The sequence below is a fragment of the Festucalex cinctus genome, chromosome 6 (assembly GCF_051991245.1).
Source record: "Festucalex cinctus isolate MCC-2025b chromosome 6, RoL_Fcin_1.0, whole genome shotgun sequence".
Classification (NCBI taxonomy): domain Eukaryota; kingdom Metazoa; phylum Chordata; class Actinopteri; order Syngnathiformes; family Syngnathidae; genus Festucalex; species Festucalex cinctus.
Genome location: NC_135416.1, coordinates 179950 through 205651, shown reverse-complemented (window position 1 = coordinate 205651; position 25702 = coordinate 179950). Strand labels below are relative to the sequence as shown.

Here is a 25702-nt window from a genome sequence, read left to right as displayed (position 1 = left end):
ACGTTTACGTTTGCATTTGCGTTTGCTTTTGTTTCAGATTTGGCCGCTGGCGGCGTGCGTGTGCGCCACCTTCACCGTCACCATCGGGACCTTCCCCGCCGTCGCCGCCGACGCCAAGTCCACCTTGGCGGCGGGGGGCCGCGCCTGGGGTGAGACCGACACGCACATCTCTCGCATCCTTTGGTCCTTTTCCGGACTTTCTTTCTTTCTTTTTGCCGTCCTCCTCACTTCCTGTCCTCTTCTCATCCATCTTTCTCTCCTTCCTTCCAAAATGAGTGCTCGCCACCTGACAGGAAGTGCCTGCCTGGCCCCTCCCCCTTCCCGGGACTGATGATGTCATCACCTTGTGTATAGTTTTTGAATTTTCATTTGAGTTAGTTTTTTTTGTTTTTTCATTTTGTTCGTTTTCAGGGTGATTCTGTTCGCTTTGATTAGTTTCTTTATTTAATAAATGCTTACTTTTCGTTTAGTTTTAGTTTTAACAAAACAAATGTGTATTGGGCACAATATTTAAAAAACTCATTTCAATAAATTAAATAAATGTACTAGTTTCAGCTTAGTTGTAGTTATTTAATAAATGCTACGTTTAGCTTTAGTTAGGTTCAGTATTAGTTTTAGTTAAAAAAACATTTATTTCAAAAACAAATTTAGTTAGTTTGAATTCATTTTCAGGGCGGTTCTGTTAGTTTGTCTTATTTAATAAATGCTTAGATTTAGTTAGATTAGTTTGTTTTTTTAATGTGTGAAATTGATGTAAAAAAAAAACCCAGCATGGGAGCGACGTCATCTTTTGGTGCTTTTCTATTGGCTGCTGTCCGATGATGTCACTTTCACACTTTCAGACCTCCTTTTTCCGGCGGTTCATATCAAAATAAATCGACTTCAAATCATCCTGAAAAGTTCATCATTCATTCGGTTCATTACCAAAGATGCAAATGAAGGACATTTTTGCAATCATTTTGCTTTCGTAAACATCAAATGTGGTTTTTGTTTTTGAAAAATCATCGAAATTGTTGCGTTAGTTTTGGTTCCCGTTTGTTTTGTGCCAGAAAGGTACTTTGTGCCGGTGTGGTGTTTCCTGCTCTTCAACGTGAGCGACTGGGCTGGGCGGAGCCTGACGGCCATCTGCTCCTGGGTGAGTTGTCGGCGCTGGCCAAGTGGGCGTGGTCAGCCGTCCCCCTCACCGAGGTTTCCCACGCAGCCGGGCCGGGACAGCCGCCTGCTGCCCGTGTTGGTGGCGAGCCGCGCGGCGCTGGTTCCCGCCTTGATGCTGTGCAACGTGCAGCCGCGGCGCCACCTGCCCGTCCTCTTCCGCCACGACGCCTTCTTCGCCGCCTTCATGCTGCTCTTCGCCTTCACCAACGGATACCTGGCCAGCCTGGCCATGTGCTTCGGACCCAAGTCAGTCGGACTTTTGGTGCTTTTCAAAAGTCCTTCCGCTCCTTCCTTTGATCTTTCTCCTTTCCCTCCTTGAAGGAAGGTGCTTCCTCACGAGGCGGAGACGGCGGGCTCCATCATGGCCTTCTTCCTGTCTCTGGGTCTGGCTTTGGGCGCGGCGCTCTCCTTCGTCTTGCGAGCTCTGGTTTGAAAAAAAAAAGTTCCCGGCTGCCTTCAACGCCGCACGGCCTCACAAAAAGTGTTGTGGGCGGAAGCTGAACGGTGGAAAGTTGGAACGGTTTCAGTTGGTCAAACAATGTAGACAATAAACAAAAAAAAATCATTATCGGGAGACGACTATCACGATTTATCGCGATATCGATATATCGTCGCGCTTCTTGTGTGTACTGTATAGAGCTGTCAAAAAGAATCGATTCATCTGCAAGTAATCGGTTATCAACAACTTTTTCAATCATCCAGTAATTGTTTGGAGCCATTTTTGAATTGCAAATTGTCCAAATCATCCGACTTCAGCATCTCCGCAGTATTTCACCAAAATAAGACGTTTGAAAACATCTGGTTTTATTTTGAAAAACAATGACTGAACCGCAAACATAGTACGACATCAATTTTTGTAATCACTATTCAAAATAAACACTAATCAGGGCCGAAAAAATGTCTTTGCAATGCACTTGAATGCAAAACTTCAATGAATCTGATTAGTCAATTAATTGATTGAATAATCGATCCAGGTCAAATGCTTGTAAAACTTAAGATTTGCTTTGTTTTGACCAACAGGTCCATACAATGATATTTATTTAAGGATAAACAAGACTTATGCATCATAAATCATGAGGCCGCCGTCACTTGTGTGCAACTTTTGGAAATGTTGAGAGTACAAAAAGGTCCAAAATAATCGGTAAAAATCACTTTTGTGATTGTGGACTTGACTTGCCTCCACGTTACTACTTGTAGTAAGCGAGTGTTTTGACAGGGGGGGGCATCTCGGCTGACGGGGTCAAGGGTCAAGCTGTGGTTCCTCCAGACCGACGACGACGACATGATGTCGTCAATGTTGAGTGTGCGCACACGAACGCCTCTGTGCGGCTAATCTGAGGTAAATATAGAGGCGGGGCTGATCCCGCCACCTCCAGCGGGGCCTTGGCATCCGGCGGGGGGTCAGAGGTCGCACCGTGTGCCCTGATTGACTTTATTCTTCATTTTTTTATCGTCAACTTTGATATTTTTGCATTTGCAAGTTGTTGTTAAGTCACCAGAAGGAAACGGAAACACGTCACCCAACCCATTTGTGTACTTTTCATTCCATACCAGGCAGTCATCTATTGGAGCCGATCCCAGCTGTCTTATTGGATGAGAGGCGGAGAACTGACGTGGTCGCCAGCCAATCGCAGGACCCGAGTAACAAGCAGGGAGACAAGACATTTTTTCAATCTTTATGTATATGTATATATAGTTTTTTTTTTTGAAATCAGTACATCGATGAAAGACCAAAGTCTTCGGTAAATATATTTTGTTTTGGCAACTCCAACGCTTCACTTCCGCGTGTTTGGACGCGTTGCCCAAATAAGGAGTGGCAGTCCTCGAAAGTCGTTCGTTCGCCCGTTCTCCTCGAACCGTTTTGTTCGACGTGAAGCGCGAAAATATTCGGCCTCCGAGGTCGAATATTTCGACGACCGAGACTTGTATCGCGTCCACAACAAGGAACTACATGTCACCGCGGAGGAGGCCTGCCGGGTGCTGCTCGACGGCGTTTCCGGGAGGGAGGAGCTTGTCCGGAGCTGCGTACATGTGGGAATTCAACTTTGATTTCAACGGCGAGTGAATGAATGCCGCCAATTTCCATTTTCACTTTCGCTGCAAACTTTTGAAGACGCTAAAGCGCAAAAGAGCAAAATTAGCCTCGTAAGTCGCTCATGTAGCTGAGCGAGCGCTCCCGTCAGCGCACTCTGTCCCACCGGAAGTTGGCCTTCGTCGGCCGCCGTAAGCGCGGTCTCTCGCCGATGGGCACCAGAAGCGGGAGCGGACCGCCGCCGCCGCCGGACGCCGGCCGCTTTGACGACGCGCGCTTCGGCGCCGCCGTCGTCGAGGTGCTCGACAGCGCCACGGAGGAATCCGAGAACGAGGACGAGGACGAGGACCAGGACGAGGACCGGGCGGCCCCCGGCGACGTCAAGCGGGCGCCGCTCGCCCGGCAGCCCTTGGCCGGCGCGCCGGGGGCCAAAGCCGGCAAGAAGACTCGCGGGCGCGTCAAGATCAAGATGGCGTTCATCGACAACAAACTCCGCAGGTACACCACGTTCAGCAAGAGGAAGACGGGCATCATGAAGAAGGTGAGTGACGTCACCGATTGAGAACATGACGTCACCGCCAAGAAAGGTGACGTCCGGCGCTGAAATCGGCTCGGCAGGCGTACGAGCTGTCGACGCTGACGGCCACGCAGCTGCTGCTGCTGGTGGCCAGCGAGACGGGTCACGTGTACACGTTCGCCACGCGCAAGCTGCAGCCAATCATCACGTCGGAGGCGGGAAAAGCGCTCATCCGGACGTGCCTCAACTCGCCCGAGCCGTCGTGCCAGCAGCGGATGAGCGCCGCCGGCTTCCAGGAGGCAGAGTTCGCCTATCAAGTCGGTGACGACGGACGCGAGCGGGAACAAATTGCACCCAAACTCGCCCATTTAGGCTACCGTTGTTTGTCTTTCTCCACCTACAGCAAAAATGTGCTAATTCGGCAGTTTAGAAAGTGGCAAATTTGCGAGAAAAAATCATCTCCTATATTTGCCAGTTTAGAAAGTCACCCAAATTTGCAAGAATAATACTCCCAAACTTGCGAGTTTATAAAATGGCAAATTTGCGAGAAAAAATCATCTCGTATATTTGCCGGTTTAGAAAGTCGCCCAAAGTTGCAAATTTGCGAGAGAAAAAACTCGTAAATTCGGCAGTTTAGAAAGTGGCAAATTTGCGAGAAAAAATCATCTCGTATATTTGCCAGTTTAGAAAGTCACCCAAATTTGCAAGAATAATACTCCCAAACTTGCGAGTTTATAAAATGGCAAATTTGCGAGAAAAAATCATCTCGTATATTTGCCAGTTTAGAAAGTCGCCAGTTGCAAATTTGCGAGAAAAAAACTCGTAAATTCGGCAATTTTCTAAAGTGGCAAATTCGCGAGAAAAAATCATCTCGTATATTTGCCGGTTTAGAAAGTCGCCCAAATTTGCAAGAATAATACTCCCAAACTTGCGAGTTTATAAAATGGCAAATTTGCGAGAAAAAATCATCTCGTATATTTGCCAGTTTAGAAAGTCGCCAGTTGCAAATTTGCGAGAGAAAAAAGTCGTAAATTCGGCCATTTTCTAAAGTGGCAAATTTCTGAGAAAAAAACTCATTTTTTTTCTGGCAAATCTGCCACTTTCTAAACTCGCACATTTATGCGTTTTTTTTTCTCTCTAAAAAATCTGTTGATGCGTGGCCCTAATACGCCGTCGTAAAATCCCGATTTTTCAGGACCTCCGCAAAGGTCTCTTGAGCGGGCCCAACATGGCCGCCGGCCCGCCACCCGCGCAGGTCGGCGCCGCCAACGGGACGCCGCTCAAGCCGCCGGCGGGAAGGACCACCTTGATGTCAGGTAAGGGGGCGTGGCCCGGCCCGACGCTCGCATTGCCACTGACGACCGACCGATTAATTGGCCGACAATTATTATCGGCCTCTAAACATCGGCTAATTGGGCCAAATGGATGATTATTTCCCCTTTAAAACGTTTTAGAAGAAAAGCAAAGTTTCTGATGCTGTGAAAGTACCCTGAATGCACCATTTTGCTTGCATAGTGTTAGCAACGAGCAAATGTTATTCTGTTGTCCCTAATAAGCTGTTTAATGACACCGCAGGTTTAGTTAACTGTAAAACTAAACACACAATGTTAAGAATGACATCCACTGTTTATTTAAATACATAACAAAATATCGTCAACATTTTTTCACGTGTCTTCAAGTTTTCACTTTCTAGTCTTTCGTCTCGTGTCAAGAAAAATGTCGAGAAACGTTGCTGTTTTGTTGCCAGGGGGCGGAGTCTCACAGGTGCCATCGACCAATCCGAGCCCTTCCGACATCCCCGGCCCGGCCTCCTCCGCAGGTAAGAGCCGCCCCAGGCCCGCCCGCCGTCATCGCAGGCCCCGTGATTGGCTGAGGTGCTCATGTGACGCGTTTGTTGGTTCGCTCGCTCGCTCGCCAGCCGCCTCGTCCTCTGCGGCAGGTCACGTGATGGACCCCGGAGGCCACGCCCTCATGTATGCACCAGCCGCACCCGTCCTCAATGCCGCCACGCATGAGCCCGGTACGTCTTGATGATGATGATGATGATGATGATGATGATGGCGAGTGGCTAATGTCTGTCTGTCCTTTAGCGTCCGTCCCTCAGGTCTTCCTGGCGTCCCTCCCGCCCGTCTCCGCCGTGCAGCTGCACCCGGTGAGGAAAATAACAAAAAAACAACAAAACGTGTTTGTTTTTTCCTGCTGATATGAACGCGACTGATTTGAACGGCTGTGAAGACGTCGCACATGATTTCTCACAATCATTAAGAAACGGGCAATCAAATGAAAATGGCGTCTGCGTGCAGATGGTGCTGAGCCAGCAGAACGGCGGAGGCGGGGCTAACCTGACGGAGCTTCAGTTGGTCAGCGTGGACGACTGACGCTCGACCACAATCGGATTTTTGTTTTGTCGGCTGCCTCCCGTTCGTTCGTTCGTTCGTTCGTTCGTTCTGCCAAGGAGAGATTTGTTTTATTCTTATTATTGTTTGGAATCTTCTTTCCCATTCCTTGTGTTTAACACGTTTGAAGTTATTAAACATACTTTTTTCAACACATTCCATGTCCACTTCCTGTTTTGCTGTCAACCGATATATGTTCATTTTTCGAACATACACAAAAGAGGAATTGATAACGATTCAGTTATTGGTTTTGTGAATATCTGCAAAAAAAGATGCTGTTTTCCAAAGTAGAAGCAGATGTGTATCATTTGTTATTTTTTGATGAAACGAAGATATAAGAAGATAATTTGAAAATATATTTTAGATTATGAAATGCAGTGCTGAAGTGGGTGATCGGGTTGGCTCTAAACGATGAATTTATAATCAAAATTTGACGAGCTTCATGGCAACCAAATTATGAATCAATACTTTCATTAGCACAGATGATTAATTAAAAGTGTATATTTTATTCACAATGTTGTAGTTTAAAAAAGTGCAGCACTGAGCAATCTAATCGTGTAATATATGTTTCGTCATTTCGATAATGTTTTAAAAACGGAATTTGACGGGATATGACGTCGGCTACGGCGGCGCTTCGCGATGACGTCATCGCACTGGCGACACGCGCTCGCCCGTTCTTTTCTTTTTCCCTCCCGGTGTTGTTTCGCGGTTAGCAGCTAGCTGGCGTCGCGGCTCTTCATCTTCTAAGCTTCTTTTCGCTTCGCTTCGAGTCACGAAATGGCCGCCGCCGGTTTGCAGAGTCGGAAGCGGCTCCTGAAGGACGAGGACATGACCAAAGTGGAGTTTGAGACCAGCGAGGAGGTGCACGTCACCCCCACCTTCGACGACATGGGCCTAAGGGAGGATCTGCTGCGCGGCATCTACGCTTACGGTAGGCCGGGGATCTGCGAGGCCTAAGCGGAGCTAGCTAGCTAGCTAAAGCGCTAACTACGCCGCGGCCACTAACTCGGATTCCGACCATTCCGCTCGGCCTTTTTCGTGTTCCTCGTCGACAAGCGTTGAGGCGAGGTGAGCGTCGGGCTCCCGTTAGGCCGCCGGAAAGAATTTGTCGCCGAGGAACGTCCAACGTGGGCGCTCGTGTTCACTCAACTACTTTGAAAATGGCGGCCACGACTGAAGCCAGAAAGTTCACGTTTTCACATTTTCACTCGTTGACATGACGATCGTTGCGCGTGTGTCAAGCCTGTTATTAGGCACGTGACAAACCAATCCAATATGTTTGCCAGTGGGGAATTGTGCCGTGAGCGGCGACTCTCCTGCTGCTGGCGCTATTTTGCCGTGAGCGGTCTATCGCCGGACCGAGTCACGCATTGGGCCTGGTTTGGTTTGCTTTGGTTCGGTTCTGACATCGAAAACGGTCTGCAATTGCCAGCCTAACCAGTTTGTTTTTTAGATATTTTTTTGTATTTATTTTGCTGACGAGGCAAAAGGAAGCTCCTCCCACTGCAATTATAGTTTATGCTTACTTGATTATTTGGATGTATTTATTTTTTACTTTACGTCAAAAGAAGCGTTCATGAACACAAGGCTGGGCGATATGGCCCAAAAAAATCCAATCTCAATATTTTCAGTCATTCAGGACCATTAAGATTTTAATCTATTTTAATCTAATAAACCCAACAAATGTTGATTTAAAGGTTTCATTGAAAAATGTTCGGAAAACAAAAATGTATACTGACATCAACTCACCATAACATCTGGAAGTAACAGAACATAAGAAAAAAAAAAGCTTTTCATAGTCCAGAAGACAGAATTCAATTTCATGATTTGGCAAATTTTCAACAATTTAATTGTCAAAATGCTGAATAATTGAATTAATTAGATTTATTGCCCAGCCCTAACAAGTGGTAAAAACAAGTAAAAGTTTTTTCCCAACAAAGCTGTCGTTAAAAATTAGGTAATAAAAACAAAAGTGACATAAATCAAAATGTAATGACAAATTCCAGATGATTGTAACTGTTGTGTTGCGTTCAGGGTTCGAGAAGCCGTCGGCCATTCAGCAGAGGGCCATCAAGCAGATCATCAAAGGCAGAGACGTCATCGCACAGTAAGTGAAAAGTTGACAAGCGGTTTTGCTTTTAACAACAACAACAACAACCTCCGTGTTGCCTTCAGGTCTCAGTCCGGAACGGGAAAAACGGCCACCTTCTGTGTGTCGGTGCTGCAGTGTCTGGACATCCAGGTGAGTGACTCGCTCGCTCAAACGGGCATTTCGCAACACGTCGTCGCCAATGCGGGACACTTTGAAAAATAAAACAAAATACAATAATTTGATTGCATTTGCTGCCATCTTGTGGCAACGAGGAGCGACTGTACCTTCAATGGAGTTGTTTTGGTGCCCAGGTGAGGGAGACGCAGGCGTTGATCCTGGCGCCCACCAGAGAACTCGCCGGCCAGATCCAGAAGGTAAGCCCCGCCCCCCTCACCGCCGCCGCCGGTCTCGTTGACTCGTGCGCTCGGTCCAGGTTCTGCTGGCTCTGGGGGATTACATGAACGTCCAGTGCCACGCCTGCATCGGCGGCACCAACGTGGGCGAGGACATCCGCAAGTTGGACTTCGGACAGCACGTCGTGTCGGGCACGCCGGGACGAGTCTTCGGTGAGTTTTTGGCAACATGAAATGCAACAGCAACCTGTACATTCAAATCCGTCACTCATCAATAATATGGCTGCACCGATCCCAATTTTCTGGCCGAGCCTCGATTATGTGAAAAGGTCTGACTTGCCGATACCGATTTCCACCCCCCGTGGCAAGCAGCAGATGCCTTTGAGTGTTCCAATCTTGTTTTATTGGAAAATGTTGAACAATATCGGTGACGTAATGCAAATGGGTTTTTGGGAGAGATGAAGCAGAGCGAGATCCAGCACCAAGCAAAAACCTGAATCCTGAAGCCCCGAAACCTTGAAACTCCAGCAGATGAGAGAGATCTCAAGAGACCAGAGGAAAAACGAAAGGAAGGACGGGTGAAGCCGAGTGAGATCCACAGACGCCAGCCAACGAGCAGCGGGAGTGAGGAGCACATTTGACGTTTGAAATTCAGGAGATCCCGGGGGCCCCAATTCTGGTCCTTGGGGTCCTGCAGGTTTTAGCTGTATCCGCTCACTGGCGCACCCGATTCATATAATCGGCTCATCGTGATGATCCGGATCTTTAGCAAAACCTGCAGGACTCGGGACCTCGAGGACCGGAACTGGTCAAGGCTGCAGCCGATGATGGTGCGGGATGAGCGTTCCTGCCATTTGCACCGTGGCCTCTTGGGGGCGCTCATGTGTAAGACAAGAGTAGAAGAAGAAAGTTGTCATTGAGCTTTATTCGGGGATGTCAACATTTTTGCCTTCCTGTTAGCGTTAAGCTAGCAGACAGTTTTGAGGCCGTGTCGTCCGTGTTCAATACAAGCCCCGCCTCCACAAAAAAAAAAAAAAGAAAGAATTGAAGGTGTGCACGTGTTTGTTTGCAGACATGATCCGTCGGCGCAGCCTGCGCACGCGCGCCATCAAGATGTTGGTGCTGGACGAGGCGGACGAGATGCTCAACAAAGGTCGGTGGACGCCCGCCCGCCTCTGTCGGATGCGCCCTGACCTCTGACCCCTCGCGTAGGTTTCAAGGAGCAGATCTACGACGTGTACCGCTACCTGCCGCCCGCCACGCAGGTGGTCCTCATCAGCGCCACGCTGCCCCACGAGATCCTGGAGATGACCAACAAGTTCATGACCGACCCCATTCGCATCCTCGTCAAGCGGTAAACGTCCGACGCCGGCCGGCCGAAGATGACGTCAATAATCACGGCTAAAGCTCAATCGAAATCTAAAGCGGCCGTCAAAAGTCTTCGTGTTTGATTTGGATTCAACCGGAATGGACCAAAACGGACAAAATTCCAAAGAAGTCAAGTACAAATCAAATTCAAAAATGAAATACAAATGGATTTATTTATTGAATTGTTTGGATAGAATTTTCAAATGATCATTTTGTCACTTTTAGTCATTTATTTGTTGATTTCAAATGTTTTGCAAATGAGGCAAGCGGATGATTTTGCCGATTCATCCCCCATGTACAAAGTGCAATATCGGCGACGTGTCGATTCTTGTTGCGGTAGTCTGGAGAATGTCAACTTTGATTAGATTTATTTTTTTTTTTTACCGCTTGTGGCAGCTGTCAATCAACTTTCAGGTTTGCCGTTGGCTTCGGCTGAGTCGAGGTCGCCAGCGGGTCAAAGTTGATGTTTGAGTGCGCTTTTTGTTTAGTGACGAGTTGACGCTGGAAGGAATCAAGCAGTTTTTTGTGGCGGTGGAGCGCGAGGAGTGGAAGTTCGACACCTTGTGCGACCTGTACGACACGCTCACCATCACGCAGGCCGTCATCTTCTGCAACACCAAGAGGAAGGTGGGTCGCACGCACGCTCGCTCGCATTCCGGCATTCCGCCGCCTCACGTGACCTTTTGCCGGCAGGTGGACTGGCTGACGGAGAAAATGCGCGAGGCCAACTTCACCGTGTCGTCCATGCACGGCGACATGCCGCAGAAGGAACGCGAGTCCATCATGAAAGAGTTCCGATCCGGAGCCAGGTGGGCCGCACCATTTTGCAACTTTTATTTCATTGCCATCCTGCAATATATGGAAAAAACATCGGTCGATCGATCGATCGATGGCAATATCGGCCCATGCAACAAGTCTGATCTGAATTTGTCGCGCCAGCCGCGTGTTGATCTCGACGGACGTTTGGGCTCGCGGTCTGGACGTCCCCCAAGTCTCCCTCATCATCAACTACGACCTCCCCAACAACCGAGAGCTCTACATCCACAGGTAGGACGCGCACGCCCCCGCGCTCGCCACGCCCACCCGCTGACCTCTGACCTCGCCCAGGATCGGCCGCTCGGGGCGCTACGGCCGCAAAGGCGTGGCCATCAACTTTGTGAAGAACGACGACATCCGCATCCTGCGCGACATCGAGCAGTACTACTCCACGCAGATCGACGAGATGCCCATGAACGGTAACAAACAAAAACGATTGCCTTATTTTCACAATCGTACGTTAAGACACAAAATTGGATCGCATCCTTGAATGTTGCGAAACGAAAATCTTTGAATCAGACTCGAAAGGACGATGACGACGTTCAAAACGAGACTAAAGTGACATTTCTGGAGAAATTGCGTGGAAATGCTGAATGAAGGAAATCGAAAGATCAATTCTGTGAAAGTTACAAAGTACTCCAACTTCTAGTAATAGTAGTACATAATAATAATAATAATAATAATAAAGGTTAGGAACAACATACGGTATGTGTGAATGCTTCCCACAATAATGTGCATGTGATGTGATTGATCAGCTAATTGTCGTTCTTTTACAATTAGGAAAGAAAATCACGCCTTTTTTTTGTGCTATTTATTAATTTTTTCCACATGAAAACATAAGACTGATAATGAAAAAATCAAACAGAAAAAACAGTACAAGTTTGAAAATTGTGTTGTTGTGATCCACAGTGGCCGACCTGATCTGATGTCATCGTCCCGCCCTCCTTTTTTCTTTTTTTTTTAACTTCCTGTTTGTCGTCAGAGTGGTTTGTAAATAAAGTTTTGTTTCTCTTTTCTCCACCCCCGTGTTACTATAGCAACATGTGACAGGACATTTATTCACAATAAAAGTTTGTCAAACTCTTCATTCTGGAACATTTACAATTTGATTAGACTTCTTTTTTTTTTTTTAAATACAAAAATATTCACCTTCAATAAACTCAATTTCAAATAAGTGTCGGATTTATTTTCAGCTAACAGCTAAGCATGCTAACAAGAAACAAAAGCGTGTTCACACTGCAGGCTAATCACATTTTCCGATTGATTGATTGATATTTTTAAATATGATGTGGCTCACTTTCATATGTTTTCCTAGATTGGTTATGGATCCACATTTTTGCAACGTGACGTCAGTCTGAAAGGCCAGGCGGCATATAACCGACTATTGTAATCCAATTTGATTTCAAGCTCCTCCCACATGGTTGTTGATGAGAAAACCGACTGACTGAAGCTCGTTTGTATTTCCTTGCGGGGACGCGACCTCGTTTGGAAACAATAACAATAATAATAATCCTCCAAATTGAGAAGGAAGACCTGCAGTGTGAACGCAGACCAAATTTTTGTGTGTTTCAGTGTTCATGAGGGCTAATCCAGTAATTGAATAGATTTGCCATTTCAAGCCAAATATCGATTCATCAAACCATGACACGATTTAATACCTCATTTCCCCCCATAAATTCTTACGAAAATAGAATTTTCAAGACTGATATATATTTATGTTTTTGTATCTTGCTGTTTTCTTACAATTTCCTGTATTTTCTTACATTTTTATAAAAGACCTGATTCCCTTTTCAAGCCCAATATCGATTCATCAAACATTCATGATGCAATTTTAATCTTTTTTTTCCTCCCATAAATTCTTAAGAAGATGGAATTTTAAAGGCCAATATTTGATTGTTTTCTTGCAATTTACTGTTGACATGAATTTCAAAGTATTTCCTTCCATTTTATGAAAGAGCCGATTTATTGTCCTTTGACAAATCCGAATTGGATATTTACGATTGTAAAAATCTTTTGAACTGATTATAATCCGCGTTTCCTTGATGAATTAACAAAATGGTTTGAACGTTTTGTGAAGTTATCTTTGATATTTCAGAAGAATTGATGTTGAATCGTGACAAACGCCATCGGCGAATGGGAATCGGCGGCCGTCCTATCGGCGCAGGAACCAGATCTCGTTGCGGCGCCGCGGGACGCCCGGGTTCTCGTAGACGGCCACCACGTACGCGTCGGATCGCAGGCCATCCGACGCCGCCCCGCCCACCAGCTCCCACAGCAGGCCGATGTTGCGCGTCACCGTCTGCTCGTTGGTCGTGCCCGAGAAGGGCCTGCGGGGGGCGCCGCGGGACAAAAGGTCAAGTTGTGCGTGCCGTTGAAGCCACAGGGCGGCCATCTTGCTCCTCCCAGACAAAACCGATACAGTGGAGACTGCTCCAAATTGTGCCTTCAAGTCGAATCAATGGAAAAGACGCTCGCGTTTGCGTTCCTACTCAAAGTGCTGCCTGACAATTGGGAGGAGCAATACGGCGGCTTGGCCTGTCGCCCACGTCATGCGTAGACATCAAAGTATGTTTTTGCCTACCTGGCCACGACGGCGAAGGCGTCGCGCTGCACCACGCGGACGTCGGAGTCGTGCGGGCGCGGCGGCGCGTCCTGGAAGGCGGCGGGCAGGTAGAAGGCCGTCTCCACGCTCTTGCTGAGCGTCTTGCCCTCGTCCGCCGTCGCCACCGTGCTCACCACCGGCACCGTCAGGCCCAGGTGGCCGCCTGCCACCGCGACACGCAAACAAATTGTTACTTTCTTGGAGTTTCGTTCGCTTCACAATTTGATTCTGGATGCTCCCTTCCAAAAACTACTTTTTACTTTATTACAAATGCTTTTTCATTCCACTTTTCTTTTTTTTTTTTTACTTACTTATATATTTTTTCCATTTATGCTTTTTTGTTTTGCTATGATTTGTAGTTTATTATGAAGGCTTTTTTCACTAGGGTTATGATCATTTTGGAATTTTTTGATTTTGTTTTGCATTTTAAATTGACTTTTAATTGGTTTTGATCATTTTTATTAGGTTTCATTATTTAATCAATTAACTTGGTTTTACTTTTGCTTAGTTTCAGGTTGTTGTTTTTTTAAACGTGTATAACGTGTGCAATATTTAAAAAAAACATCATGAACGATGATATCATCTTTTGGTGCTTTTCTACTGGCTGTTGCTAGATAACTATGGAGGACCAAAACTAATAAATGACTAAAAGTGAAAATAAAAACTGATATAAAACAAATATAGTTCAAAAATTGTATCCAAAAAATATATAAATGAAAATAAAAAGAACAAAAAATATATATATATTTGTATATCAGTTTTTATTTTCACTTTTAGTTGATTTCGTTTTTTGGCAGTTTTGGTCCTCCATATTTCCTTATTCCGGTTCATATGAAAGTAAATGGACTTATTTGCATTCAATTCATGACTAAAGATGAGCACAAAGGATATTATTGTTAATTTTGTAAACATCAAATATAGTTTGAGTTGCTTTTTATTCTGTTTACCAAACTGAGTTTTTCATGTAGCAAAATAACCTTAAACCCGAGAAGAAGAGGGAGGAAGAGGAAGAGGAAGAGGAAGAGGAAGAGGTGCGTCACCTGCCGAGTTCTCCTTGCAGATGAATCGCATCAACTTCATGAAGCTCTTGGAGATGCTCTGCTCGTAAAGCTCCTCGGCCTGACGCACGCACGCCCACTTGCCCGCCGGGTACACGCGCTCCTCCCACAGCACCTCGCCCATCTGCGCACGCGCCAAAGTCGGACTGACGTCACCACCGCGCTTGCTTGCGCGGCGTCAACTGGCGTCAACTGACCTTCTCCTGGCTGGAAACGGGCACGAAGGGGACGGGCTCCCTCTGCTGGTTGTTGCGTGTCATTTCCTGGATGGGCCCCCTCATTTCTAACCAAAACAAAACAAGGAAGGCCTTCAGATTTGGTTGTTGTTGTTGTTGTCCAATCACGTTGCAGCAGCCATTTTCATCTGCCTTCACCCTCAACACCGCCGTTTCCGAAATCGCTTCCAGAAAATGGAGGTGGAGGGTGCGCATGCGCATGCGCCTGCGCGCTCACCTGTCGGCACGGTGACCTGATGCGTGCTGGCCACCGCCCTCCAATGAGCGAGCAGCCTGTCCGAGTGCTCCTCGTCTCCCATTGGCTCGGGGTTGTCCGTGATGTCATCGCCCAGCTGCTCGTCCTCGTCCAATCCCTCCAGGTCGTCCAAGGAGATCAAAGCCATGCCGCTCACCTGTCCAACCTGAGCCAAAAGAGGACAACAACAAGCACCGATGACGTCATCTGCAGCCACAACAGGAAGCGTGAGCAACAAAAACCCTTTTCCCCGCCAAAGGGACGCAAAAGTCAACGCGCGCTTCAACGACCGTTTCGATGACGACTGGCTGCTACGTGACGTCACTTGGCGTCGAACAAAGCAGGGAAACGACCGTTGAGCGTGTAGCGAACCTTAGCGCGCAGCTCAACGTCAACAAAACAAGCTCGGCTTCGTTTCCTGCCGCTTCTCCGAACTCACGTGAGCGTGAGCACGCCTTGAAAACGTGATGAGGCGCGCGCCCGCCTTTTACCTGATCGCTTGCTCGTGCTCGTGCTCGTCACAACAGACCGACTGACAGACGACGCTCGTCCTTCGGCTGCAAACGCGAAGTGATCGTGAGGCCCGGCCTCTTCCGGTATCAGCCCCTGGCGCGCTTCAAAGTAAGAGCGCGGAAACGGAAGTGGCGTATTTCTCTTTGTTGTCTGAGCTCATGTTGGATTCCTGATAGAACAAAAGCCACACATTTAACAACACAATAAACTTACAAGTCATACACAACAATCTCACAATAACAATTCGAAAAGGCGGGAAAAATATAGAAAAATAAATTACCAGCGGTCTCAAACTAAGAAATATTAAAGACAGCAAAAATGAGAACACAATGTCGAAGTCTTGACAGACGGACTGTAAATTATGGAGGACCAAAACTGTCAAATTTAAAAAATAAATAAACAACTAAATCAATAAATAAATGGCTAGAAAAAAAATGACTTGAAAAAATAAATGACTAAATAAACAAGTAAATGGCTAAAAGTGAAAATAAAAACGCATGTAAAAAAATAATATATCATTTAAAAATCAAATACAAATGTATTTTTTATTTTCACTTTTAGTCATTTATTTATTTTGAATTTTGGCAGTAAATATACTTGTTTCTCTTTCAAAAACAGAACAAAAAAGCTTTCGACTTTATAAATGTACACTTATGAATATAAAACTCAGCAACATATATTAAAAGATGAATCAAATAATGTTCTTTTTCGAAGGCATCGTGTCGCCCATTAAACCGGAACAAGTTTCGATGACGTCATGGACCAAAGTCGTCACGGTAATGTGATGTCCGGCGGCCAGGGGGCAGCAGAGGAGCGTCCACTTCTTCGTCGGCTGTGTGAGTCTCTTTTGGATTGTTTGCTTCCTTTCTTCAGCCCACGTCAAGTTCCAGATGATGCTTTTATTTTGACAATCACGTTATTGTCAAGTCATGCCCACGTGACACGTGACAATTTGATCGCGACAGAGAACATGCGCGCGCGATCGTGTGCATTCGCGTTTGCTGAGTCACGCTCAAGTCAGTCAAGCGTGTTGACTTGCTGTCAGACAGGAGGTCAAAGGTGACCCCGTTAGCCAACAAAGCAAAGTGCGTCTTGAAATTTTTATCAGCCCCACTGTTGACCCCGCCCCCCTCCTTCCTGCCGCAGTGCTGATCAATAAATTATTCAGGGCTGAGTGGAGGTCGCTTGGCTCCGCCTCCTCCAGTCGAACCTGCTGCGGCCGGACACTTGATTAGGTACACTGGAAGCGAACTTCTGCAGTTGCCATGACGACGACGACGACGGCCGAGCCGCTTGCTTGCTTGCTTGCTTGCTTGCTTGTTTGCTGCGGCATGTTCGGCGCGCGCAGCAGGTGTCTCCGTTGCCATGGAAACGGCGGTCAGCTGCTGCCGGTTGCCATGGAAACAAGAGAATCGTCGAGAAAGCGGAGAGACGCTTTGAAGTGAGCCCGACGCGATGACTGGAATGGAAAATGTTTGACGGATTCGGCTCGAGTCGTTGAAAGTCAACAAAATGGACACGGAAGGATTCAAGTGATTGCGATTTGGCCTTCCGACCAGGAAGCCACTTTATGTTTTGATTGATTCGCAAAAGCACAATATTGATTTCTTTTTTATTGACAATATCGTGAGCGTTTTCGTATGGCCGAGCTCCCCACAATATGGTGGAAATGATCGTATGGTGACTGTTGGAGCCATTATGGCAAATTAATAAGTTCATGAATTTGTCAAGAGGTTAAGATGAGTTCAGTTGAAATCAGCACTTATCCGAGTTGTCACTTTGTGTTCATGCTGCTTTGTTTTGAAGGTTTGACCATAGTGGTCATTTGATGTCTAGTATGCCCCCACTGGCCACGTATGGCTACTGCATTTAGATGTGTGCACTTCCTGCTGGGCAAAAGGCTTCAAAGCAAGATGGCTGCCTTAGGCAGGCCTCTCGGCTTGATAAGGTTTTTCAAGCATTAGTCGCATTAGGATTTTGATATCCTGTAATATTTCAAGCCAAAGGATTAATATTGTTCACATATCAGCTCTTGAAACGAGCCAACATCGGTGACATCATCGCCTGACCAAACAATCGCTGAGTGGATGCGTTGAAGAAAAGAAGAAAAGTTGAAGAAAAATGCCACCAACACTGACCTTCATGTGGCGATAATAAAATCCCCCAAATATCCAAGTAAGATACGTTGTAACTTGACTTGAGTCATTTGAGCCATTGGAACGTTTCCAAAGCAGAATGTTTGAAAACCGACTTTTGAACTGGCGGAAGAAAAACGTCTCCTTGGCGGAGGCCAATCAAACGAAGCGTTTCCCATTCCCACGCTCCATCCCGGCTCGTGATTGGCTGTGCGACACGCGCGATCACGTGACCTGCAATTTGCTCCATTGGCTGACATCTTTCAAATTGACGGCGCCCGTCCAAATATTTTCCACTTCAAGCTGATCCGTATTGGGAGGAAATGATGAACCGTTTTGTTTTTATTATGATTATTTATTTATGGATTTATTGATTTATTATGGTCTACAAAGCAACACAATGATGCAGTGGTAAACAAACAAAACGTTTGATTTATTTTGGTTGATTATTTTTGTGCACTTCTGATGATTCATTTGATGTATTTATTATTTTATTTCACATTTCAATGTTATGATTTTTCTTTTTTTAAATGTTATTTCAATTTGCATCAATTTGCATGTTGTCAGCGCGATGAATTTCTGATCATTTTTATGCGTTGCAAAGCTCACGAAACCAATTTTATTCACACGCAGATTTTGCTTTCACTTTCGCTTTGCGTGTGCGTGCGCGCCGGCCAACGTGTCAAGATGGCTCCCGTCGCGGGTCGCGTGCGTTTGCCTCATGGGACATCTCAGGTGATGGAGGCAAAAAAAAAAAAGAAAAAGTTGTCCATTAAGATGATCAATAATTCATCCAAGTCGCTGCCGCTGCTTCCTGTAAGCCGACTCAAACGAGACTCGCCGTCATCTTAAGGGATCCAAAAACGATATTGCCGCATGAATCATATCGTAACCATCATGAAGTCACGTGACTGCGTTTGCGTCGACAAAAGGCGGCGTGGAAGCCGACGACAAAAAATACGCCGCAAGGTCAAAGGTCAAGCGGCCAGCAACCGCAACGCGACAAAAAGAGGAAAGCCGTCTGCTGGGAAGGTGGGAGGAGCAAGATGGCGGCCTGTGACCTCAACGGCTTGCAGCGGCCTGCCGGCTTGCAGCGGCCTGCCGGCTGGCCGCTCGCGTCTGCAGCTCGGTGGGCACCTGAAGACCAATTTCACAAGGAGTTCAGCTGGAAATCACGCGTGAGCCAACACACGTACTTTTGATCACGTGACCCCGCTTGGATCTTTCTGCGGTCAATAAACGACATGACGGTGACGTTAAATCAAGTCGGCGCTTTCGTCCGGGCTACAAAAAGTTTTTTCATCTTCCTGCTTGTGGATGATTTTCGCACGCAAACGTGTCATTTTGGACGTGCGGGCAGAAAATAAGTTGAAAACATCACAGAGAATTCATCCATCCATCCGTCCGTTTTCTTGAGCGCTTATTCCGCAAACGTGTTCCAATTGTGCTCGCTTTAGCGGGCGGCAACGTAAGATGGCCGCCGCACAACCATAGACAGCTGCAGAGCAACAGGATGTATTTTCAAAATAAAAGCTGACACGCAAATGCCTGATTGTGCCCAAGACAATCTTGAAACGTATTCTTATTATCATTCTGATATATTTCCATCGGACTTGCGTTTGTGTGTGTTTGTGTGTGTGCGCGCTTGAAGGTCATTCCACTTCCTGTCGCCCTTTTGACTTGCGACGTGCAAATGTTTGCATTTCAAACATTTTTGATATGATTGCAATGACGACGACAATCAAATGCAACTTTTGAACACGCTCGCAATCAACATAGGAACAATTTGCACACACACGCACGCACCTTCTGATCAATTTCCCACGATCTTCATCTTGTGTGTGTGTTAGCGTCCGAATGAAGCCCCTCCCATCAGCAGATTATCGATCGTCCTGCTGAAGCTTCATCAGCAGGAATCGGATGCCAGCTAACACACAATCATTGGCGAGAAGTGGCGCAGCAGCAGGAGGTCAAAGGTGAGAAGCCGACGCTGATCCATGTCTCGTCTTGGCTCCGATGTCTCCTCACACGAATGTCAACAAAACGTCACTCGGTCAGCCACGCTGGGAAAAAAAAATGTTTGTTTGTTGACATTTACCAGTTTGTGTGGAATAATAAACAATAACAAGAAGTGTCATCAAAAGAAAGCTGAAAAAAGCCACCGGCAGCCATCTTACGTTGCCTGAGTTGACTAGAGTACATTGAATTTTGTTTTCATGGTGAAAAATGATGACGTAGAAAATAAAGTGCTACATGTACATTTCATGGCTCGGAAAAAGTTTCATATGTGAAATGCATCACGCTGCGCAGACGCATCAACAATCAAGTGAAAGGAAGACAAAAATGTCAACAAAACTTCTGTCGTCACAATTGACGAGTTAGCGCTGCTGTGATGACGTCACCGGCAAGCGCAAAGGAACAACTTCCGGACAATCCTGTAGCGTGACGTCACCCGCGGCCCCATCACATCTTCCACCGACACCAAAGTGGAAATGCTTCATGTGGACAAGTTGGCTCGAGTTGGCAGACCAAAATGAAACGCGGCGCCGCAAGATGGCGGGCGTGACCGCGTGACTTTGAAAGCGACGCGGCGGCGGAAGTTGCGCCGGGCAGCAGCGCCGCGCGCTTGACGGCCGTTGGGCAGGTTGCGCTTGCGCTTGCGCGCGCGCTCCCGACGGCGGCGCGCTTGGCCCGAGATGGCAGCAGCGGCGGCGGCGGCAACAACACAAGACGGAGGACGCCATGGCCGCTGAAGACAAAGCGAGCCGCGCCGGAGGAGCTTCGGCGTCGTCGTCGTCGGCGTCGGCGGCGGCGGCGCGCGCGTCCGCCGCCGCCAGCCTGGCCCTGAGCGCGCTCTCGCTGCTGCTGCTCGTGACGGCCATCGGCAGCGACCACTGGTACGAGACGGACACGCGGCGGCACCGCGACAACTGCGAGCGGCAGGGCGCCGACTCGGGCGGCCAGCAGAACCGCGACATGCCCATCTACCACCTGCCGCTGCTCGACACGGCGGCGGCGGCGGCGGCGGCGGGCGCGCGCGACCTGGCGCTGATGAAGCCCGTGCACGTGGGCAGCCGCGAGCACGAGCTGCTGGAGAACTGGCGCGCCATCTTGGGCATGGGCATCCTGGAGACCGAGTGCGGGCGCCCGCTCTTCTCCACGCACGCCGGCCTCTGGCGCAAGTGCTACGTGGCCGGACTGGACCCGGACATCGACCGACTCGTCGACAGGGGTGAGAAGCGGCGAGACAAATGGTGATAAAATGGCGATAAAATGGCGATCTGCGGCGGTTTGGCCAAACTGAAAGCGAGCACGCGTGACTTATACGAGCTCACCTTTGGAGTCGACATATTGACGATTGGACTTGAAAAATAGTTTGGAACATCTTTTGGGAATTTTAATAATGTTTTTGGGGGAAAAGTCTTTTTTCTATCTATCATGAACTTTGCTGTCAGTTTCCAAAGAAACAACAGCAAAACACTTGAAGCAGTGGTGGCCGACTGCGGTCCTCGAGGGCCGGAGTCCTGCAGGTTTGATGGATTTCCCAGCTGATTGCAATCAGGATGATGAGCTCCAAGGAGGGAAATATCCAAAACCTGCAGGCCCTCCAGGACCGCAAAGCTTGATGGTAAATCAGCGAATCAATGATGACGCGACCCTGAATTGACTTTACATCCGATCGAGAGCAAAATTGTGCAGTTGAGACAGTCGGATGAATTTTGATGCATGGCAAAAGCAGCAAAATGGCGGTTATTGTTGCGCAACAACAAGACGACAAGTTCCCCCCCAAAAAAATCATCAAAAATGATGACTCAATTGGCAAGTGAAACGGTGGAGCCGTATTTGTACAATCAAATGGTTCATATTGTGGAGATGAATTTTATTTTTTGTTCTTTCAACGGCAGGAATCGCCGAGCGCTGCACGGCGGTCAAGTATCATTTCTCTCAGCCAATCAGGTTGCGGAACATCCCGCTCAACCTGACGCGGAGCATCCAGCAGGACGAGTGGCATCTGCTGCGTGAGTCGCACGCACACGTGACCTCTGACCTTTTGACATCCCACTGAAAAATGCTTTTCGCTTTTTTATTTTGCTGCTGCCTGAGTTACGCACACGCGCATGACCTGTGACCTTTTGTCATCATGTTGAAAAATGTCGGCTGAATGTTTTTCGCTATTTTATTTGACTTTACTTATTGATTTATTATTATAAATGTGATTTATTGTCCTTATTTGTTTTACTTTCTTCCTTTATTTGATTGATTTTACTGGTGCGTGAGTGCACAACACACATGCGACCTGCGACCTTTTGTCATATCCCAGTAAAAAATGTCGACTGTTTCAACACACGCGCGCATGTGATGGAGGCTCGCGCGTTTCCATGGAAACACGCGAGGTGCTTACGTGCGTTTGATTTGCGCTTGCGTGCGTCCAGATTTGCGTCGCATGACGGCGGGCTTCCTGGGCATGGCGGCGGCCGTCCTGCTGTGCGGCAGCGTGGTGACGGCGGTGGGCTTCTTCTGGGAGGGGCGCCTCACGCGACACGTGGCCGGACTCCTCTTCTTCATGGCAGGTGCGTGCGTGCGTGCGACGAAAGGCCCGGACGGATGGCCCAAAAATGTCGGATAAAGAGTGAAAACATCTGCCTGGCCGGAAGCATGTTTGGCGGCCATCTTTGTACGTGACCTCGATTGACCTCGCTGTGAACTTGTAGTTATTACACAAACGTCCAGCAGGTGGCAGCAGAGTATAAGAGATCAAGCAGGGCCGTGTTGAAAACAAGCTCGTTTACTCACAATTGTCAATCGATTTGTGTATAATGACGACATGGATTCATATTTCATGCTAATTGCTGCAAAATGGAAACAAAAATATCATTTGTTTGCCCTGATGAAAGAAAAAAAGACTTTCATCTTTTTTTTGGTAGGTTCCATGTTTTTATAGCAACAGAGTAGATGTATTTTTTTTATAATAGAAGATTTTAATCAAAAATGTAATAAAATACAAATGAAGAGTAGTTAGATGCACTCAATTGGTTGAATTTGCATCCAACATTTTAATGGATCAACAAAAAAAATTGGGTGGGGGCAATTACTCAATTATTCAGTAGAGTCATCAATCGGATCATCGATTTTAAAAGCATTCATCAGTGCCCTCGTTGACACCATCGAATCAATATTTTTTATACAATTATTTAGGCTACCAATGAATCAAATCATCGGATCAAATGTTTTATTTTGGGAGCATATGTAGAGCCATGAAAGAATGGCTCGAAATGATGACTTGTTTCTTGGATTGGTTGATTTTCAATTGTTTGTCGATGAATCAATACATTTCGACGGCCGTAAAAGTGGTTTGCTTGTGTTTTTCACGCGCCCCCTGCTGGCGGCGGCGCCTCATTGCGACCGGACGAGCGCTTCTGATGCCGGCTTTTTTTCTTTTTTTTTTTGCCTTCAGGAATGTTCTGCACCATCTCGCTGTGCACGTACGCGGCCAGCGTGACCTACGACCTTTCGCGGAAGCCGCCCTTCATCTACGGCCTGCCGGCGGACGTGGACCACGGTTACGGCTGGTCGGTGGGCCTGGCGTGGGCCAGCCTGGCGCTCAGCGTGGCGTCCGGCTGCCTGGGCGCCGCCTTCCCGCTCCTCGGACGCTCGGCGGGAAACGCCCGCGACAAAGACGCCGCCGCCGTCTGAACCAAAGCCCCGCCCACCGCCCTAGAAATGACCACGCCCGCCCGCCGTCAAGTCCAGGTGATGTTTGTTGGACTTGCACGGTTGTCACGGTAACCGAGCGCGCTGGTGATGAATAACGACAATTAGCGTCGTCAGAATACGGCGACGCCCATTTTACTGCAGGCGATAAGTCGCCAAAATGCGCATACAGTATTTGAAAACATACATTCTGTACATGTATGGAAAAGTTGAAGCAAACAACAGAAAACATTTTCAGAGCTGCAAAAAAAATGCGCTCGTCCTTCGTGGGTGTCAAAACAAACAAACACAACGTCAACAATTGCAAATTTTGCCCAACCGGTCACGTGACCGTTTCCACCTTGTTGGAATGCGGTTTCTTTTTTTTTTTTTTTCTTTTTTTTGGTTGCGGTTTCCATGCACGGCGACGGCAAACAATCGACGTGTGACGTCATGTCATGTCACTTGCAAAATGTTCAACATTACATCTTTTCATATCAACAAATCAATACAAACGGGATCATCCTGACAAAAATGTGACAAACAAAACAAAACTATTTCTCCAACTGAGGCTTGAAAGAGAAAAAAGGCGTTAAACATTTTTTTGTGAAACGATTATTACGATTTCAATTTGAATTGCAAAGGCCAAAAATCTACAGAGGACCAAAAATGGCAAAAGAAATAAAAGTAAAATGAAAACAGATCAAAAAATATCATTAATACATAAAAAATATTTTTTATTTACTTATGTATTTATTTTAATTTATTAACATTTGTATTATTTAAATATAATTTCATATAAATTCTAAAGTTTTCAATTTAAATATAATTTAAATATGTAAAAATATCAGAAGAAATAAAGGTGAAAATAAAAACAGATCTAAAAATATTCTTAATATATATTTTTTTATTTATTAAAATGCTTATTATTTAAACATAAATGTTTTCAATTTAAATCTAATTTAAATACTTAGATTAAAAAAATAATAATCATCAACTTTTTGGTCATCTGGCTTCTTTTCCCGCCAACAGGAAGAGAATTGAGATGCAGCCAATCAGAGGCAGACTCGTTCGATGATGTCATCAAAGTGGCTCACTCCTTTCTTAGCTTCCAAATCCTCAAACGTGTTGACTTGGAAGCACTTTGGATCCGTCCCAAGTGGTTTATTTATTCATTGATTTCTTGAAATGTAGAAAAAGGTGATGTTTGTTGTCTGACGTCAGTTTGGAACATTTCATGAACTTTGCCCTTCTTTTTATGTCCAGTTCTGCGCATGCTGGTGTGCTTTTTCCAATGGACAGCAGAGGGCGCTGTTTGAATTTCGCCCATGACGTTGCATCCCGGCGTCCATGATGATGTCCAGTAAATGCAAATGTAAATAGACGCAGGCTGGCCAGCTAGTTGTCAATCTCGAGTGTTTGTGTTGGCAGTCGTGTCAACTCGTCCAGAAACGCGAGTGACACCTGAACGCGCCACGTGACCTTTCAGATGCTTCAATTCCGCACACGGCCTTGCACCTTCCTTCCTTCCTTCCTTCCTTCCTTCCCTCGATGTCTTTTCGCAGCACTTGGCGTGACTCGCTCGCCAGTTTGAAGTCGGCCGAATGGAGACGCGAGTGTGGCCGCCTGCGCGTCCTTTTGCGGCCGTTGACTTGCGAGCGTCTGTGTGTCTGTCTGTATGATGCTGCCCCCCTGTGGTGGCCGAGATACACCACAAATTGAAACAAAAAGATGACCAAAACAAAACAAAACAAAACCATTTCATGTCGTCGTGAAGACGCGTCCAATATGATTTTAAAAAAAAACCAAATATCTGATATAAATACAAACAATGTATTTATAAAGCACAATTAATGCTAGCCATTTTTCCTGCAGTTTTTGTGAGGCCCACAGAATATTGTGTATGATTGCTCCATAAATATGAAGACTGCCACCAAGGAAAAATGTGGCTCTCTTCTTTCCGCAGAAAAAAACGTTAGTTTCGATTGTTTTCTGTTCTTCCAGGGCGCCTCCGTCCTTCGAAAATGCCGATGCTAACGTTAGCATGTGGACGACATTTTGCATGATCTGTTAGCATCCAGAAGTGGACTTTTCCGAAGGCGAAGAAGCTTCTAAATACACAAAAGGGACTTTTGTCGCCTGCGAGTGTCGTTCGACATCTTGAAACGTCTTTTTGGAAGAATTCTGGTCAAAGCGAGTTCGTCGCGTTCTCCAACAGCGCTCGTATCTCAAGTCGAAGCAACGAAAACGGGCTCGCGCGTGTCTCAAGGCGGCTCGCTCGTGTCTCAAGGCGCTGCTCTCTACTTTTGACTTCTGCCATTTTTCTTCTTCACGTGAGATGATTTCTTGTTCACGCCAATGTAATGAAATCAATCAATAGCGCCGCTGCTGTGCATATGTTGCACCGACTTGTTTGGTGAAAATCGAACAATAAATCAACGTTTCAACAGCATGCGTATGCATTTCATTACTTAGTACTTTGCTTTTTCTTGAACTTTTTTGA

At 46.6% G+C, this 25702-nt stretch overlaps 6 protein-coding genes and 1 long non-coding RNA gene across 20 annotated transcripts in view; 5 read left to right on the top strand and 2 right to left on the bottom strand.

Moving 5' to 3' along the window:
* Positions 1–1720, top strand: part of pex6 (peroxisomal biogenesis factor 6) — a 40975-nt gene extending 39255 nt beyond the window's left edge. For 4 of the 6 annotated variants that reach the window (XM_077525073.1, XM_077525072.1, XM_077525075.1 and 1 more), the window contains 4 exons: positions 38–149; positions 1050–1135; positions 1202–1401; positions 1477–1720. In XM_077525073.1, coding sequence (XP_077381199.1) covers positions 38–149; positions 1050–1135; positions 1202–1401; positions 1477–1656 — 578 coding nt within the window. In that variant the 3' untranslated portion in view covers positions 1657–1720. Of the gene's footprint in view, positions 1–37; positions 150–276; positions 347–1049; positions 1136–1201; positions 1402–1476 lie in introns of those variants that run through there. The other 2 variants (XM_077525078.1, XM_077525076.1) reach the window with 2 other exon arrangements.
* The window catches only part of pgap4 (post-GPI attachment to proteins GalNAc transferase 4), a 60515-nt gene extending 53246 nt beyond the window's left edge, over positions 1–7269 (bottom strand). Inside the window, exons 1-2 of one of the 2 annotated variants that reach the window (XM_077525097.1) lie at positions 6244–7269; positions 5604–6151 (exon numbers count right to left, since the gene is read on the bottom strand). The gene's annotated coding sequence lies outside the window, so the exon portion shown is untranslated. Of the gene's footprint in view, positions 1–5603 lie in introns of both variants that reach the window. The other variant, XM_077525096.1, reaches the window with a different exon arrangement.
* Positions 2993–6256, top strand: LOC144021087 (serum response factor-like). Of its 3 annotated transcripts, none has more exons than XM_077525102.1 (7): positions 2993–3728; positions 3806–4021; positions 4900–5020; positions 5452–5523; positions 5644–5724; positions 5795–5856; positions 6008–6256. In XM_077525102.1, exons 1-7 carry the CDS (start codon positions 3399–3401, stop codon positions 6080–6082), a joined length of 957 nt encoding a protein of 318 aa, XP_077381228.1. In that variant the 5' UTR covers positions 2993–3398; the 3' UTR covers positions 6083–6256. The 3 variants fall into 3 exon arrangements, with proteins under 3 accessions (XP_077381228.1, XP_077381227.1, XP_077381229.1); XM_077525101.1 differs by having other exon boundaries at positions 3016–3728; positions 5623–5724; XM_077525103.1 differs by lacking the exon at positions 3806–4021 and having other exon boundaries at positions 3016–3728; positions 5623–5724.
* eif4a3 (eukaryotic translation initiation factor 4A3) lies at positions 6724–11816 on the top strand. The gene is made up of 12 exons (XM_077525094.1): positions 6724–7031; positions 8135–8207; positions 8276–8342; positions 8504–8566; positions 8626–8758; positions 9618–9698; positions 9758–9899; positions 10402–10540; positions 10607–10722; positions 10853–10960; positions 11021–11148; positions 11639–11816. The coding sequence occupies exons 1-12, from the start codon at positions 6878–6880 to the stop codon at positions 11653–11655; spliced, it is 1221 nt and encodes a 406-aa protein (XP_077381220.1). The 5' UTR covers positions 6724–6877; the 3' UTR covers positions 11656–11816.
* A 187-nt stretch (positions 11817–12003) lies between these two features.
* soul4 (heme-binding protein soul4) lies at positions 12004–20311 on the bottom strand. Of its 5 annotated transcripts, none has more exons than XM_077525107.1 (6): positions 19315–20311; positions 14843–15026; positions 14587–14672; positions 14372–14513; positions 13311–13494; positions 12004–13056 (listed from the first exon to the last, which is right to left on the bottom strand). In XM_077525107.1, exons 2-6 carry the CDS (start codon positions 15006–15008, stop codon positions 12882–12884), a joined length of 753 nt encoding a protein of 250 aa, XP_077381233.1. In that variant the 5' UTR covers positions 15009–15026; positions 19315–20311; the 3' UTR covers positions 12004–12881. The 5 variants fall into 5 exon arrangements, with proteins under 5 accessions (XP_077381233.1, XP_077381234.1, XP_077381235.1 ...); XM_077525108.1 differs by lacking the exon at positions 19315–20311 and adding an exon at positions 15233–16481; XM_077525109.1 differs by lacking the exon at positions 19315–20311 and adding an exon at positions 15300–16481.
* On the top strand, positions 14766–19795 carry LOC144021095 (uncharacterized). The gene is made up of 3 exons (XR_013284046.1): positions 14766–15481; positions 16088–16209; positions 19359–19795. It is a non-coding gene; the product is annotated as an uncharacterized LOC144021095 (long non-coding RNA).
* On the top strand, positions 19973–25651 carry tmem178a (transmembrane protein 178a). Of its 2 annotated transcripts, XR_013284045.1 has the most exons (5): positions 19973–20740; positions 21414–21527; positions 21942–22079; positions 22964–23259; positions 24466–25651. XR_013284045.1 is itself a non-coding variant. In XM_077525100.1 (4 exons), exons 1-4 carry the CDS (start codon positions 20251–20253, stop codon positions 23200–23202), a joined length of 981 nt encoding a protein of 326 aa, XP_077381226.1. In that variant the 5' UTR covers positions 19973–20250; the 3' UTR covers positions 23203–25651. The 2 variants fall into 2 exon arrangements, 1 of the variants encoding a protein (XP_077381226.1); XM_077525100.1 differs by having other exon boundaries at positions 22964–25651.
* The last annotated feature ends 51 nt before the right edge of the window (positions 25652–25702 follow it).